We start from the raw sequence: 16,196 nt of genomic DNA on the forward strand, positions 1-16,196 counted from the left end.
CCATCCGGCGCACCTTTTCCAGCCATTTCGGTTTCCGGCCTCACTTTTCGTCAACAGCCGACCATTAGAGCGAATCGAGTAGTGGAAGTTCTCGGTTGAACCTGTTTTGCATCTCCGGTCGGTTCTTCTTTTTTCGGCCACCTCCGGCCGCACCATCAGTCAGGTTTTGGAGCTGCCATCATCCTCTTCCTAGTAATACAAGTCTCTTGCACAGAATTGAAGCGTGGAGGCCAAACACTTGCCACCCATCATATCAAATCCGAACACTTATAGTGGATGGCGTGCTTGATCTAGTCATCTCCAAATTCTATGTCCACCGAGATGCATTAGGATTTAGGAATCATAAAACTAGGGCTGGGCACGGGCCGGGACGGGCCGGTTATTGAGTGATACCGAACCCGGTACTGAAAATATTTTTCGGGACGGGACGGGACGGGATTACGTTTTTTTCAAAGTTGGTACCGGAGGTACCCAAACCGACCGGGATCGAGTCGGGTCCGGGCCCAATTCGGGATACCCGAATCCCTTTTTTTTTTTTCTTTTTTTTTTTTCCACACTTAAAGGACTTTAACAGCTATCCAAAATTTCCAAATTTCAATCATTATAGGATGCAGCTGTCCTCTTAGCACTGCAACTTATAAATCAAATTGCAGATCATGAATTCAAAGTGCAGTAATGCAGATTATGAGTTTATGACATGGCTGTAATGCAGTAATGCAAATTGCAGATTATGACAGGAAAGAAATCCAATGTGCAACACAGCAAATAGCCAATTCAATAGACCAACAATAAGTTCAATAAATGAATAAACACAGAAACCAATTCATGAATTCAACAATAAGTCCAGTAGGTCTTAAAGTCCATTACATGATAAAAACTAGTTAACTACAAGTCTTGAACGATTTGAATCAACAATGAGGCCGAGCAGCTACATTCTTCGCTCTAGCCATCGAACGATTTGAATCAAATAAGTGAATAACTGACCTGGAGATGAAGTATGAATCAGCAGCTATCTGATGATCACGCTAATTCTGAGCTAACAAACAATGATCAATCTAATCTAATCTATGATAACTTGAATGTAAGAAACTACATGTAAGAAAACAGAAAACACCAATATTATGTCACTGGTGACCCAAAGTGATTAGTTTCCAAAAGAAGAGGCTTTGACAAATTAAGCACGAGGCATAGTGAATAATGAATATATCAATATGATCCTAAACAGATACTCCCTAATACTATATATGGTTAGTCGCTGTGGATCACAGTGATCAGTAGTGGATATATAAACATCCATCCCAACCAAGGACAATGATATACATGAATGAGGGGACCTGTGGAGCGGTTATTATTAGGGCTGGGCACGTGAGGCAATTCAACACCATTCAGTTGAAACCTCTAATTGTCATAAGCTGATCAGAATTAAATGAATCAAATATATAGTCAAATATATATCAGAATCAAATGAATCAAATACACCTGAACCAAAGCTTTAACATAGTCACAAAACACAGCTGACCAAAATGAAATGAATCGAATTGAGAAAGTGAAGTATGATGAACCATGAAACCGCTCATCAGCTTGTATATGAGTAGACAATCTTTCATAAGAACCTGTGGCTTTTAATGAAGAACCACAGGAACAAGGTAATTGTCGAACAAGGACCTGTCAATAAATGCGTCACCTGCACCAAAGTTTTAACATTATCAAAAAACACAGTTAACCACAAAGCATTAGCAATGCATGAAACTGAGAAAATGAGAGCATGACTGACCTTGAAACTTCTTATCATGCTCCTCCTTGAAACCTCTCTGACCTTCCTCTTTACGCAGCACCCAAACGATTAATGAATTGGGATCTGGGATTAGTGAATTGGGTTAGTGAATTGGGGATCGACTGATAGAGGGGGATCGGGGATTTAGATGAGGAACAGAAGAAGATCTGGAGAGTGGAGAAGACTCAAAGAGAGCTTAGAACTAGGGTTAGTGAATTGGGGATCGACTGATCGAGGGGGATTGGGATTTAGATGAACAACATAAGCAGATCTGGAGAGTGGAGGGAGAAGAGAGCTTAGAACTGGGGATCCCTTCGTTAGTTCGTTGCGGCTTAGGGAGTTAGGGCCTTGGCCGTTTAGTTTAGGTCAAAATGTTTTGATAGGGTGTGGTCATTGCTCTGTGTTCTCACATAAATTACCCAATCAAAATCAACCAAGTAATATAAATAATTAAATAATTAATTTAAACGGGACGGGACGGGATCAACCGGGATCGACTGGGCTAGTACCGGTACCGGGCCCGTTTCTACTGGACGGGCCCAAATAGTAAATTTCAGATTTTGATCCCGGCCCGTACCGGGGGATTTGGGGACGGTTTCGGGACGGGACCGGGATTTCGGTTTTGGATGCCCAGCCCTACATAAAACACAAACACAACATATCCATTATTAAAGAGTGTACTTGTCACGCCCCAAAATTTGGAGGTGAAAACTATACTTCTCTTAAGTCAAAATGATATAAAGAAAAGCTTCAAAATACACTTTAGTTAATTTGAAAATAAAATCTTAAATTAAAAAAAAGTAAAGGAAGCTCAACTCTAAAGTTTAGAACTATCTTAATCAAGAAACTAAAACTTTTTTTCTAGGGGACGCCGACACAACCACTAGCTGCCACCAAGTTTTCTAAGCATTCAATTCCTCTTCAGTACCTGGAATCATAACAAATTACTAATGAGATATAAACTCAGTAAGTAACTATAACACATCACGTATAACAAATAGGAAGACATTCCACACTTATATACTATATAGTAAAATGCATAGTACATGGAGTGCACTCAAAACAAATCAAACTGAAATTTCTAGGTCCCTCTAGACATAACATACCAATAAGACCCAAACTTATCAGAGGTGGGAGACAGACGTCACCCGTCGGTGACGAACCCACTATGTGGGCCATATAACAGACAATGTAGAACCTGCAAAGACAGAACAGTGCATAACTTGCACTTACAGAATAGATTTCTCCCCAGACAGCCTACTGGTATTGATATGCCAAGAGAGTACCTAGCGGAAATCTCTTTCAAAACTTATCAAATTTTGCATGATGCACATGTACTAGTATAAGCCAAAGCAATCACAACAGAAACAAAAATGTCGCACTCAAAGCATAAGCGTATAATAAATATAGTAACATGGCATCCATAATATATTTATCATGGTTCCAGAGCAAACAAAAGTTACTTACCTCAACTAAGCAAGCTATACAAGCAACTGGTACAGCGTCCTAAGTTACAGTTTCTTGGCCTAAAGCAAACAAAAACTCAAAATAAGACACGAACTAGAACGTTAAAAGCAATCTGGTAGGACCTACGTCTAAAGGAAAAATCTCACTTACTACAATCATTAACAAAAACCCTTGAAAAATTTACAGAATTAAACTAGACATGCTCAAGTATCTACAGTAAAAATATTAAGCCAAAAGAAGACTAAGAACTTGTCCAAATAATTTTCCAAAACCGACATCTGTTGCTGCCAAGAAACAGAACCTTCACCAACAATGACTCTTCCAAAAATTTCATGGGATTCAATATGAACTGAAACTCATTGAAATTTTACAAGTCTATTTAAGGCTCAATATTTAGCATATGATAAAAATTTGGAAGTAAAATCAGTTTTTCCTGAACCCCAAAAGCTGTCTTCAAAACAGAACCCAAAATAAGCCTCTCCACCTAAATAGCTAGGTTCCGATGGTTAACGAATTTTATAACAATAACTATGAATGATAAATTCATTAAACTTTTAACCCAAAAAGAAGACACAAAGAGAAACGTTTCAGAAAAATATGGCAGCTAAAACAAAGCATTTAGCTATTCAAAAAATGACTGTAACACGTTCCTAACTTCTATCAGCAGAAAATCTGTTTCCTCTATGTCAACTTTGAAAAATCACCATAAATTCGATTCTTAATTTTTTTCTGTGAAATCAACGCCAAAATAACCCTTGTCTAATTTCAAGTAATGAAAGAACTATAATCGTTTAAGTAAAAGTACCTGATCGAAATTGAAACAAAAACACCTGATCTCAGACTTGATACTGTAGTCAGCGTAGCCTAACCTATTTTCTCCTTTCTCTATCCTTGCACACGGATGTTTTTCTCTCTTCTTTTTCTAGCTTAAACACGTCTAAAAGACTTTTCTTCTCTCTCAAAACTCATAAGTTCAGTTAACTTATTAGAAAATATCTGTTAAGTTTCAGACTTCTAAGTAAACACAACCTCTTTGTAACAGCTAGTTTAAAATTCATATTTTCATTTTTACTAAAATAACTAATTAACCTTAAAACTAACTGTACAAAATAAATAAATAAATAAATAAAGTCTCATAAAAATATTATATGATCCAACAACAAAATATTTCACAATATCAAAACCAATAAGGTCTGCAAACAACAAGGCCACAAAACAAACTAAGTAAATTGGTGGATATCAGAGTACTTGTTTTTAAACTCTCAACTTGTGAGAAAAATTTTACGGACTCTTAATTCTTTAAAACATGTATTTACATCTAAAGGATAAATGCATTAAATACCATGTTAACAGGAAATAAGGAACCCACTATTTGCCTAGCTATAATTCACACCCCAAAATTTGGAGGTAATTAAGTCAAAATGATATAAAGAAAAGCTTCAAAATACATTTTAGTTACTTTGAAAATAAAACCTTAAATAAAAAAAAGTAATAGAAGTATCAAGTCTTCTAAGCATCCAATATGAAACAAGAAATTAACTTGAACAATCTTCTAGGGGACGCCGACACAACTACTATGTAATACCCGGCATTGAGAAGTGAATAAAGAATTTGTGAGCCCCGGAAAAGTTTATAGAGCTTAAGTGATATAGTTCGATAATTAATTTACGTATTGATCTCAATAAATGTTATAGCACTGGGAATATTTTCAAAACTTTTCAAAAAAAAAAATCTTAGTTTCTTAGTACGAATTTGTAAGTGAGTTATGACTCATAACTTATGAGAGATGGGACATGATTGTATCCTTCCCCATCGGTAGTAATAAACAGCAATTTACTGCATGATGTATCAGAAGCATAATTCTGTCAGACTATTGCTATCTGCTATGGAACAAATCACATGACCAAGTACATTGTAAAGGAAATGGCGCTCTTTGCAATTTCGAGGACGAAATTTTTAAAACGGGGGGAGTTTGTAATACCCGGCATTGAGAAGTGAATAAAGAATTTGTGAGCCCCGGAAAAGTTTATAGAGCTTAAGTGATATAGTTCGATAATTAATTTACGTATTGATCTCAATAAATGTTATAGCACTGGGAATATTTTCAAAACTTTTCACAAAGTGAAATCTCTAGTTTAAGAGTTGGATAATAAAGTACACGACACGACCAGTTCGTGAAAATTTTCGGGGAATTTTCCCGAGTACCCGAGCTATTTACGGGGATTGTTTGAAGTTGTGGGAGTTAAAAAATAAAATCAAGAAAAGGAAATTTGGTGGAGTGATGTGGGCCGTTGATCCATTCACCGCTTGATCAGGACCGTCTATTGTTTAATGGACCTATCTACATATATGTGTGGATCAGATCAAGGAGAGGGAGAGAGAAACTTTTGGCAGACCGCCTCATCTCTCTCTTGAGCTCTATCTGGAAGTCTCGGGAGGAAAAAAAGAAAGAAACGGAGGGGAGAAAAAAAAAAAAAAAAAAGATGAAGAAAACCCATCCATGGGGTTCCTGATCGCTCCCAACTCCGTACCAGCTCTCCTTAGAGGATAGATGGAGAGAGAGAGAGAGAGAAGGTTTCGGGTATTAAATAAAAAGGGTCAGGATGTTACAAATGGTATCAGAGCAGGGATATGATTGCTAGGGTATGTACTGTGGGGGAGAAATGGAATCGTGGTTTGGAATTTTTATGATTTGAAGAGCTTGATATTGATTGCTGTGAATTGCTTTCGGTCAAAGGTCTAGGCTTTTTAAGTGGGTTTGATTATGTTTGATGTTTTCTGGTTGTATGTGGTGTTTGAGATGATGATCATGATGATGATTTCCATTGGTTCTATTTAGTTGCGTAACTACTGTTCATTCTGGTTTTTCTGTTGCTGCTTTGCGTGTTCTGCTTTCCCTTTTCTTTTGGCGATGGGTTTTCCAATTAGCACATTTCCATTCTCTTTTGGCGAATTTTCAGGTTTTCTTTTGTTTGTCCATATTTTGAATTGGTGCTCTGCTTCTGTTTTTGGGTTTTGAGGACAATGCTTTGCTCTGTGGGATTGAGTGAGTAACGGAAGCTGAGTAACATGTCCTTTTTATAGCTGAAAAAAAAAGGGGGGTTTCGTTTGGTGATATGATTGGGATTGGTCTCGAATTCTCACGGCTCTTGTCAATTGGCATTTCACATTTGCCTAGTTAATCTTTCATTGATCTGTTCCTGTTCCCATGAAAGGTTTTGCTTAGATTTATGCCTGCTGATGTTGCATGTACTAAACATCTCTCCCTACCTGTAATTTTAATTGGACTGGCAAGTTTTTAGATCAGAAAGTCAGCTTTTATTTTTTTTTTTAAATCGATCTTCTGGACTGTAACAATATATAGTCTTAGAGGGTCTTTTGTATGGTTTATATTTATTGGAGGACAATACTACTTCAATTTTAATTCGGGGTTAGCAAACTTTAGTAATAAAGGTTGTTAATGGTCTTGTGACCTGGTCTTGTGAAGAATGTTGTTGGATACTTTGATTCTTAATTAAATGTTGTCGTTATTTGCTAATTCTGCTGGTTGCTTACTTGTTTTCCATGGTCAAAGTTATCTTCTAGTTGCTTGAGACGTGTACAGATGTTGAAAACTTTAAATTTGTTTAGTTTATTAATTGCTATCAAGTCAGGAACTTAGGTAATTGATTCTTAAAGTTGGGAGATTGTTTGCCTATTGATTCTGTATCTGAAAAACTAAGTTCAGAACTGATAGAATTTACCAAATTATTTTGAACTTGATCTTGTGCAATTACCTGGTGTAGGTCGTCTTTGAAAAAAAAAAAAAAAAAAAAAAAGATGAAGAAAACCCATCCATGGGGTTCCTGATCGCTCCCAACTCCGTACCAGCTCTCCTTAGAGGATAGATGGAGAGAGAGAGAGAGAGAGAAGGTTTCGGGTATTAAATAAAAAGGGTCAGGATGTTACATACTAGCTGCTACCAAGTCTTCTAAGCATTCAGTTCATCTTCAGTACCTGGAACCACAACAAATTACTAATGAGGTATAAACTCAGTAACTAACTATAACACACCACGTATAACAAACAGGAAGACATTCCATACTTATATACAATATAGTAAAATGTATAGTACATGGAGTGCACTCAAGACAAATCAAATTGAACTTTCTAGGTCCCTCTAAACATAACGTACCAATGAGACCCAAACTTATCAGAGGTGGGAGATAGACGTCACCCATCGGTGACGAACCCACTATGTGGGCCATATAACAGACAATGCATAACCTACAAAGACAAAACAGTGCATAATTTGCACTTACAAAACAGATTTCTTCCCAAACAACCTACTGGTATTGATATGCCAAGAGAGTACCTAGCATAAATCTCTTTCAAAACTTATCAAATTTTGCATGATGCACGCGTACTAGTACAAGCCAAAGCAATCACAACGGAAACAAAAATGGTGCACTCAAAATCATAAGCATATAATAATATAGTAACGTATCATCAATAATATATTTATTATGGTTCCACAACAAACAAAAGTTAACTACCTCAACTAACCAAGCTATACAAGTAGCTGGTATAGCGTCCTAAGTTGCGGTTTCTCGGCCTAAAGCAAACAAAAACTCAAAATGAGATACAAACTAGAACCTTATAACCTGCGGTAAAAGCAACCTGGCAAGGCCTATGTCCGAAGGAAAAATCTCACTTGTTACAATCATTAACCAAGACCCTTGAAAATTTACAGGATTAAACTAGACATGCTTAAGGATCTACTATAAAAATATCAAGTCAAAAGAATACTGAAAACTTATCCCAATAATATTCCAAAGCTGACCTCTATTGTTGCCAGAAAACAATGACTCTTCCAAAAATTCCACAGGATTCAATATGAACTAAAATTTTTTGAAATTTGAAAAATCTATTTAAGACTCAATATTTAGCATATAGTAAAAATTCGAGAGCGAAATCAGTTTTTCCCGAACCCAAAATAAGCCTCTCCACCTAAACAGCTAGGTTCAGATGGTTAACGAATTTTAGAAAAATAACTTCAAACGATAAATTCATAAATCTTTTATCCTACGAAGTAGATGCAAAGAGACATATTCCAGAAATTTTTTTAAGACTAACACAAATCACTTGACTCTTTAAACAATGACTGCAACACGTTCCTAATTTCTATCAGCAGAAAATCTATTTCCTCTGTGTCAACTTTGAAAAATCACCATAAATTCGGTTCTTAATATTTTTCTGTGAAGTCAACGCCAAAATAACCCTTGATGAGTCTAATTTCGAATACTGGAACAACCATAATCGTTTAAGGAAAAATAACTGGCTGAAATTGTAACAAAAACACCTAATCTCAAACTTGATACTTCGTCTCAAGCCTCTATGGTTAATTCTCTAGTCAGCGCAGCCTAACCTATTTTTTCATTTCTCTATTCTTGCACACAGACGTTGTTCTCTCTTCTTTTCCTATTTTAAACACGTTCAAAAGACTTTTCTTCTCTCTCAAAACTCATAAGTTCAATTTATTTTAGACTTCTAAGTAAACACATGCAACCTCTTTTTTTTAAAAAAAGGGGGCTGGTGCGGCTGGTCTCAAGCCTTGATAATTGCAGAATACAAGGGGGGACGTAGAACCTTAACCCCTGATTACAATAAGCATAAGCATAAAAAGAACATCATGAAATTATATCGGGAGTCTCCACTAAGTCTATGTATTCTGACAAGCACCAATTAGCAAAGAGTGCACAACCGTCTACTTTATTTGCTTTTACAAAGCGGTGACATAATGAAAAGATTACTAGTAGTTTAAAATTCCTATTTTCCTTTTACTAAAATTACTAATTAACCTTAAAACAGACCGTACACAAATAAACTAAAGTCTCATAAAAATATAATTTCACACTACCAAAACAAATAAGGTCTGCAATAACAAGGCCCACAAAACAAACTAAGTAAATTGGTGGATATCACAATAATGATCCATTCTCATGTTCATTCATTTTGAAAAAAAAAAAAATCACCACAATACGCGCCAAGAGATATATGATCATGATGCATGTTCGTTCCACCATGCATGCATGCATCTAATCTAATACACCAACTAAGGAATGGAATCAAGAAGGATCGCAAAATATTCTTGCATTCCAAATACGTTTGCTTCCCAACGTTTCAATTAGGGCTGCACGCGGATTGGATTGGATCGGTTTTTACTTCAAACCATCTCTATGCCAAAGTAAGTGGTTTAGACATTTTAGACAACTGACCATCAAAAAAAATAAGCTTAATCCAATCCAATCCAATCCATTTAAAGATGGTTTGGTTCGGTCGGTAAAGCGGTTTTAACCTATATAGCATTAACGTTTTGTTTACGAAAAATTCATAGTAAAATACTAAAACTCAATCTCAATAATAAAAATTTAATAATCAAAATCCAAAACTAATATTCAAAAAACAAAATCTAAAATAGTGTGTCTTTTCAAAAAAAAAAAAAAAATCCAAAATAGTGTTTCAAAATGATTCACTTATTTGGGTTTTAGGCCTTTGGATCTAGGATTCAATATGGTAATATATCATTTTGAGAATCAAATTATAATTGGAGATTTAGAACTTACTTATAAAAGACTACCCACAAATAAACAAATATATATATATATATTATGTATGTAAATTTAAATTTTTTTTCTATTATATTTAATACATACTGGTCGGTTCGGATTTCACGGTTTAAGTAAAAGAAAAACCAAACCAAGCCAATTCATAAATGGTTTGGTTCGGTATTGAACCAGTTTTCATATTTTAACGCTAAAAAACCTTAACCAAACCATATTTACCGGTCGGTTTCGACCGATTTGGCCGGTTTGTACCGTGTTTTGCACACCCCTAGTTTCAATCACCCTAGGCCTAACCCTAAAAGACTACTATGCATCTAATCTAATACACCAACTAAGGAATGGAATAAAGAAGGATCGCAAAATATTCTTGCATTCCAACGTTTCAATCACCCTAGGCCTAACCCTAAAAGACTACTTTGTTCAAAAATTAACCCTAGGAGTAAAAAGTGATTTACTACTTTGGAATATTTTTTTGGGGGAATTTAACCTCCGACAAAACAGAACACAGTTCGCGTATAACTTCCGTCTACCCCAAACCTCTGCGTAAAAGGTGTGTCAAAGCTTAAACGGTAATGTCCTCCGCTTCAAATATACGTTGTTCCTGTAAGTCCCTCCCACCGCTCCCTTTATTTTAAAATCTCTCTTGAATGCTGCTCCATTCCCAACTTCCCACCTTCCTATGGACCCACCTTCTTCCCTTCAACCCCCCCATCTCTCCGCCGCTTCCAACCACCATGAAAACTCAATCCCCGCCGTCGATCATAATAAGAAGAAGGGGAAGAAAAAGCTATTCAAGGACGCCGCTTCGGTCGCGTCCTCCTCCTCCTCCTCTTCTGCTTCCACTTCTTCGGGCTTCTCTGTAAGAGGACCCGCGCGCGTGACGGGCAAGCGCCGAGCGCAGAAGGTGGTTGTCAATGCGGCGCGGCGGAGCGCTAATTCCGATGATATAGGGTTTCGGTTGGGGATGTCAATGGCGGTGTTTGTAAACCAGGTTCGACAATTTGGCTCTGTTTTTTTTTTTTTTTTTGTCACTAGTTGAATCCCAATTGTGGGTTTCGGTGGTTGATCGAAAGTTTAAATTTTGGCATTGGATTTTGGATATTGGTTTGAATCCTGATTTGTTGATTTGATTTCTTGCATTGTATGAAAGGTTGTGCTCTGTTCAAGTTGAGTTTTGTATAGCTAGAACACTTGTTGCGTAGCTTTTCAAATACAATGTGGAGTTTTTTGAAATTGACATGATAAAGTTTCTGTCTTTACCACAATGATAGTAAAGTTTTCTCTTTTCTTTTCATGGTTAGTATTGATGAAGTAGTTTTCGAGGTGGGCGTGCACAAAGTTGGTATTAATTGATTTGCTCATTGTTCTCTTTAAAGGAAAAATTTGAACTTATTTGAATTGGTTTGTGGTTGTGGCTTGTATTTACACAATTTATTATGGCCTAAAGTTCAAACTTGATTTGGTTTTTGGTAACCGAAAGACTAGTATGGTAATCTCTCTATTCCTTCAGTGTGTGTTCCTGCATAAGAATGTGGAAATCCTGTTGTTGATCGGACTGGAAATTGTATCTTACTTAAGATGCCTAGTGCAAGTATGTTAAGAAAATACTGATACAGGTTATAAAGGAAGTGCAGGATGTTGAAAGAGAATCAATTGGTTGAAATTGTATAATATCATTAATTTTGAATTCTTTTACTCTAAATGTCTAAATTAGCAAGGGTATACTTGGGTCTTGAGATAATCCTATAGTTAACTAATATACTCTCTTTATTATAGTAGATGATTCATATATTGATAGTCAAATTCTAAAACTTAGGTTTGAATTTAGACTTGAATAAGGACTCTGCTTATTTTCGCTCTGAAGGTGTGTGATGTTAGGTTTACATGGTTGGGTCACTGGTCCACACATATTGTTGTGGTTTGGTATTCGTATAATCTGTTTTAATTTGAAGAACTTTTTTTTGTTTTGTTTTTGACTTGATGGTGAGGACGGTATGTTACTCATTGACAGTTGATATGGTTTTGGTGTCACACAGTGTTATTTTAATTTCTTCATGTTGTCGAACATTGATTTCTGTTTTGACTCTAATTTCTCTTCTTGAGTCCTTCTTGTGTGTGGGATTCATGGTGATGTTTTGCATGGTCATTATTCTCTAGCTAATTCAATTTGTTGCAGGCTAACTTTTGCTGTGCTTTAATTTGACAACATTGTGTAAAAGATATTCCATGCTTCAGCTAAACTTTTTGTAATCTTTGGAAATGATTGCTTATTGATATTTTGGGTGTGATACTTTTTTATATTCTAGATTCTGGAAAGGAATGGTGAGCTAGGTGGAGGGATGTCTTCTGATCATCTTGCTAAGGTATTCTTCTTTTCATTCAAAAAGACCTACATCAATAATAATCTTCCACCAGTTCTCTGCATTTGCTGATTCAAACAGTGCCAATGTGTTCATGAAAACATAATAGTGATTACAAACTCAAGACAATTACGATATCTTGAGGTACCTCTGTGAAGTCTCCTTGCCAGTAACCTTCTGTGCTATGACATCATGTTATTGTTTTACCTTGATTTATGAAGCTATTGTGGCACTAAAGGTTTCTGAACATTGATATTTGATTTCTTTTCTTCAATGGAACAACAACAACAACAACAACAACAACAAAAAAAAAATCCTTATACTTTTCTAGTACTAGTTTCTGAATGTTGTTGTAAAATTAGTACGTAATAGGGCATTTACAAATATTGATTTTTCTACTGAATTGCAGATATGTGCTTCAGCTGTCAGAGGATCGTTTGCTAATGTAAGCCAGACCTAACTGCTGACTTATGCATTGAAAGTGGTTTCACAAGTTTCTTCTAATAGTTCATAGCATCACCACCCAAGTCCTAGACGCTAAAGTTGTATTTATGTGCCTTGACTGCCTATGTGGAAACAGGATTTCGGGAACACGTTTGATTGTTTTATCCAGAACTTTGAACAATCATTTGGGAGCACCTTAAGAACTCTAAAGTCGATCAAAGAATCATCCGAAGATAACACAGGATATCTCTCCAGCAAGCAAAACATAGAAGAACATAGTCCGCGTGTCACTCATGACGAACAAGATGACTGTCTAAGAGGGGAAGCTTGTAGAAGCAGTTCCAGTACAGAAGATTATCACTCAAAAGAAGTGGCCCACACTACTGCAACTGAGGGTCGATTAAATTATAGAGATCAATTGCATCCGAATATGCTGACAAACCCTGTCAACCTGGAGGTTGCCCTGCATGGCCAAATCAATCAATTGACTTGTATTCCCCTGAGAACTGTTGAACCTGTGACCAACCAATCCATGTTTAATACTTTTGAGAAATCTGTCATGGAGCAATCTCGTGCTAATGAGCTGAAGATTTGGGAGCTTGGTCTGGCAATGAAGAAGTTGTCGTTGAAAGAGGAACAAGTGGCTCTAGGTCATGATTCAAATCATCTGGAGAGATCAAAAATAGCTATGGGCACATCAAAGGCATCCTTCAAAGCTGAAAAATTTAAGACTCAATTAGAAGACACAAGACACTCTGAGCTCCTTAGGACGTGCATTGACTGTCTAGTTACTGGGTTATTGGTCATGGCTGCAGCCCTGTCTTATGGTACTTACATATATTCATACAGAAGAATTATGGAAGCCACTGCATCATGTACACCTTCAAAGGCAAGTACTTTTTTCCCTTTCTGTTCTTGCATAAGCTTCACTAAGTTGTTGGAGCTGTAGATGTCTTGCTTTGGTTCTCCTATTGATATTAATGTGACCCATAACAACAGTTGCTAAGAGATTTTGAGTTGTGTAATGAGAAAATTAAACAACTCAAAACCTCTGAAAGGCAATGTTTGGCAATTGGTTTTGGCCATCTGATGGCCCTCAGAAAGAAAAACTAAACTAAGATTTATGTTTGCCTTAGGCTTGGACAGAGACTAAGAAATCAGGTTCATTCTATTCAGTTTCATTGTATTAGAATTAGTTGTTAACTAGCTCTAAATGTTTAGAATTATTAGGTTTAATAATTATTTCAGTTGTTTAATTAGGTTTTAGTAATTTTTGGATTGTCTACAAATTTTCTGTATTCAATTCAGCACTTGGACATCTGTGAAGAAGCTATAAGAGCATCTCCAACCCATGCTGTTATTTTGCTGTGCCATGTGGCATTCTGTGCCTCCAATTGATACGGCAATTCAGGTAGCAAAATTTGCTACTCCAGTTTGTTGCATCGAGTTAGTACAGCAAAATAACCCCCCAACTCTATTTCTTATCAAACTTATCAAATGAGTTTGGTAGCTCTTGTCCCTTCTTTTGGTTCATTTTGTTTGTAATAAACTGCAAATTTAAATGGACCTTACTCCGTATAGAACATCACCTGGGAGAAAATTCCTTTTTTCCTATTTTTAACTTTTGATAATTAAAAGTAATAGAGATAATGCAGAAGAAACCACAAATTTCTTCTGTTCTGTAATGTTTTTGATTATATTCAATTCTTATTATGCCCCAATAACTCTACCATTTCCCAGCAATTTTAAATACTCATTGAATATCTTAGTTTTCTTTGTCAAGTGTTTTAATGTTTTACAAGTCAGTGTTATATCCTTTAAGTTATAAGGAAATAAATAACAACCTAATCAAGTTTGAAGAGTGGATTGGAGTGAAAAACTTTTCAACTAGCAAAATTGTGAAAAGTTTGTGAAGAAAATGTTTGCCACATGGTCTAGAGATGTGCTGCAATATACATTAATAGACGGTTTCTTGGGTACATGTCTTAGCCTTGATTTTAGTCTGGGAAGTTTAACGGTTGTTTCCTCTGTCTCAGGATTCAAAGTCTTGGTGGAATCCCATGGCATCTGTCAATTCGAGCATTCAAGTTCTAAGGTGTCAAGCTGAGGTAGTGAGTCGGATGGTGTTTGGTTTCTTCATGATTTTTGCAATTGCTTATTTGATCCTCCAGCGCTCGGCAGTTTCGAAACAGACAATGCCAGTTACTTTCATAGTCTTGCTGTTGGGAATTGCCTGTGGTTGGGCCGGCAAGTTTTGTGTAGACACATTGGGAGGGAGCGGATATCACTGGCTTATATATTGGGAGACTCTGTGCCTCGTGCATTTCTTCTGCAATGTTTTTACATCAGTTTTGTTCCATATCCTGCATGGACCCATTGATGTGTCTCCAGGGACAAAAGGAAATTCAGTATTTCCTTACTGGATACGCAGATTGGTGTTCTACGGTATTACGTTCCTGTTTCTGCCATTGCTTTGTGGCCTTTTGCCTTTTGCAAGCCTTGCTGAATGGAAGCACCATTTCTTGCTGCTGGTTGCTGATGTTGATTACTGGGTTGGAACAGGAGGTATCTTCTGACCGTCAGCATGACTTTGTGATTTCTCTCATGCATGAGTAATTTAAGGGTCATTTTGTATATTATCATTTTGAGTCCAATGAAGTTGGAGAGATATGCTGGCAGGAGTTGGGTTTGGGTCCTTAATTTGTATCATCAGATAATTTAATGAAGAAGTTGTAAAATCATGAATATGTGTCTTATGTCAAGCTGTCACTGCTGTAACGGGCCTAAACAGCGCTGCTTGCGTTGTAATGTATTTGTCTCTTGTATCAGTAGCCATTTTTCATGTGTGAGTAATTTAAAGGGGCCATTTCGTGTTGTTATCACTTTCGGTCTAGTGAAGTGTCTGTCAGATGGCCCCGAAGGGAAGCAGTCTAGTTAAGTTGAGAGACTGATTTGTATTATCAGAAAAGTTAATGAAGTTATGATTCATAAAAGAACTTGAATTGTCTCTCTTTTTGTTTACTGTGGTTATTTGCTGCTTGCTTATGTAAGTTTCATGGTGCCATATATTGATGGATGAATGTTTTGGAACCAGCAATACCCTTGTAATTTAGATCTGAATCCATTACAGGGGGTGAAACGAATGTTGACTCCTTTTGTACTGTCACTGTAAAATTCGTGAACTTGTTAACAACCGGAATGAAGTACAAGTTATAAGTTATAGCTAGTAAGTGAAACCCTCAAATGTTCTCGTGGAGGGCTGTAGGCATCAAAAGTTCAAAACCATACTCAGGCACCAAGGGATTACCTCTCATGATTCAGCAGCCAAAGAAAGCTTAAAACATCCACAGTTTACACTTTCTTGATCTTATGAAGCATTCAACACATCAATTTTTTTACGTATTTTTGTTTTTCACCTAAAAAAAGAGAAAAATTTTATCATTTTGAATCATTGAACATCATTAACTACGAGAAAATGCAATCACATCATAAAAAGCAAAAACAAAAACAAAAACATGTTGTGAATTAAAAAAAAAAAAAAATTAG

The 16,196-nt window shown here is 36.4% G+C and overlaps 1 protein-coding gene across 1 annotated transcript; it reads left to right on the top strand.

Annotated features, from left to right (window-relative positions):
• Nucleotides 1–10,389: 10,389 nt before the first annotated feature.
• On the top strand, nt 10,390–15,532 carry LOC112187566 (protein CPR-5). The gene is made up of 5 exons (XM_024326417.2): nt 10,390–10,837; nt 12,153–12,209; nt 12,616–12,651; nt 12,787–13,539; nt 14,687–15,532. The coding sequence occupies exons 1-5, from the start codon at nt 10,526–10,528 to the stop codon at nt 15,224–15,226; spliced, it is 1,698 nt and encodes a 565-aa protein (XP_024182185.1). The 5' UTR covers nt 10,390–10,525; the 3' UTR covers nt 15,227–15,532.
• Nucleotides 15,533–16,196: the final 664 nt, after the last annotated feature.

This window comes from Rosa chinensis, chromosome 2 (genome assembly GCF_002994745.2).
Source record: "Rosa chinensis cultivar Old Blush chromosome 2, RchiOBHm-V2, whole genome shotgun sequence".
NCBI classification, from domain to species: Eukaryota; Viridiplantae; Streptophyta; class Magnoliopsida; order Rosales; family Rosaceae; genus Rosa; species Rosa chinensis.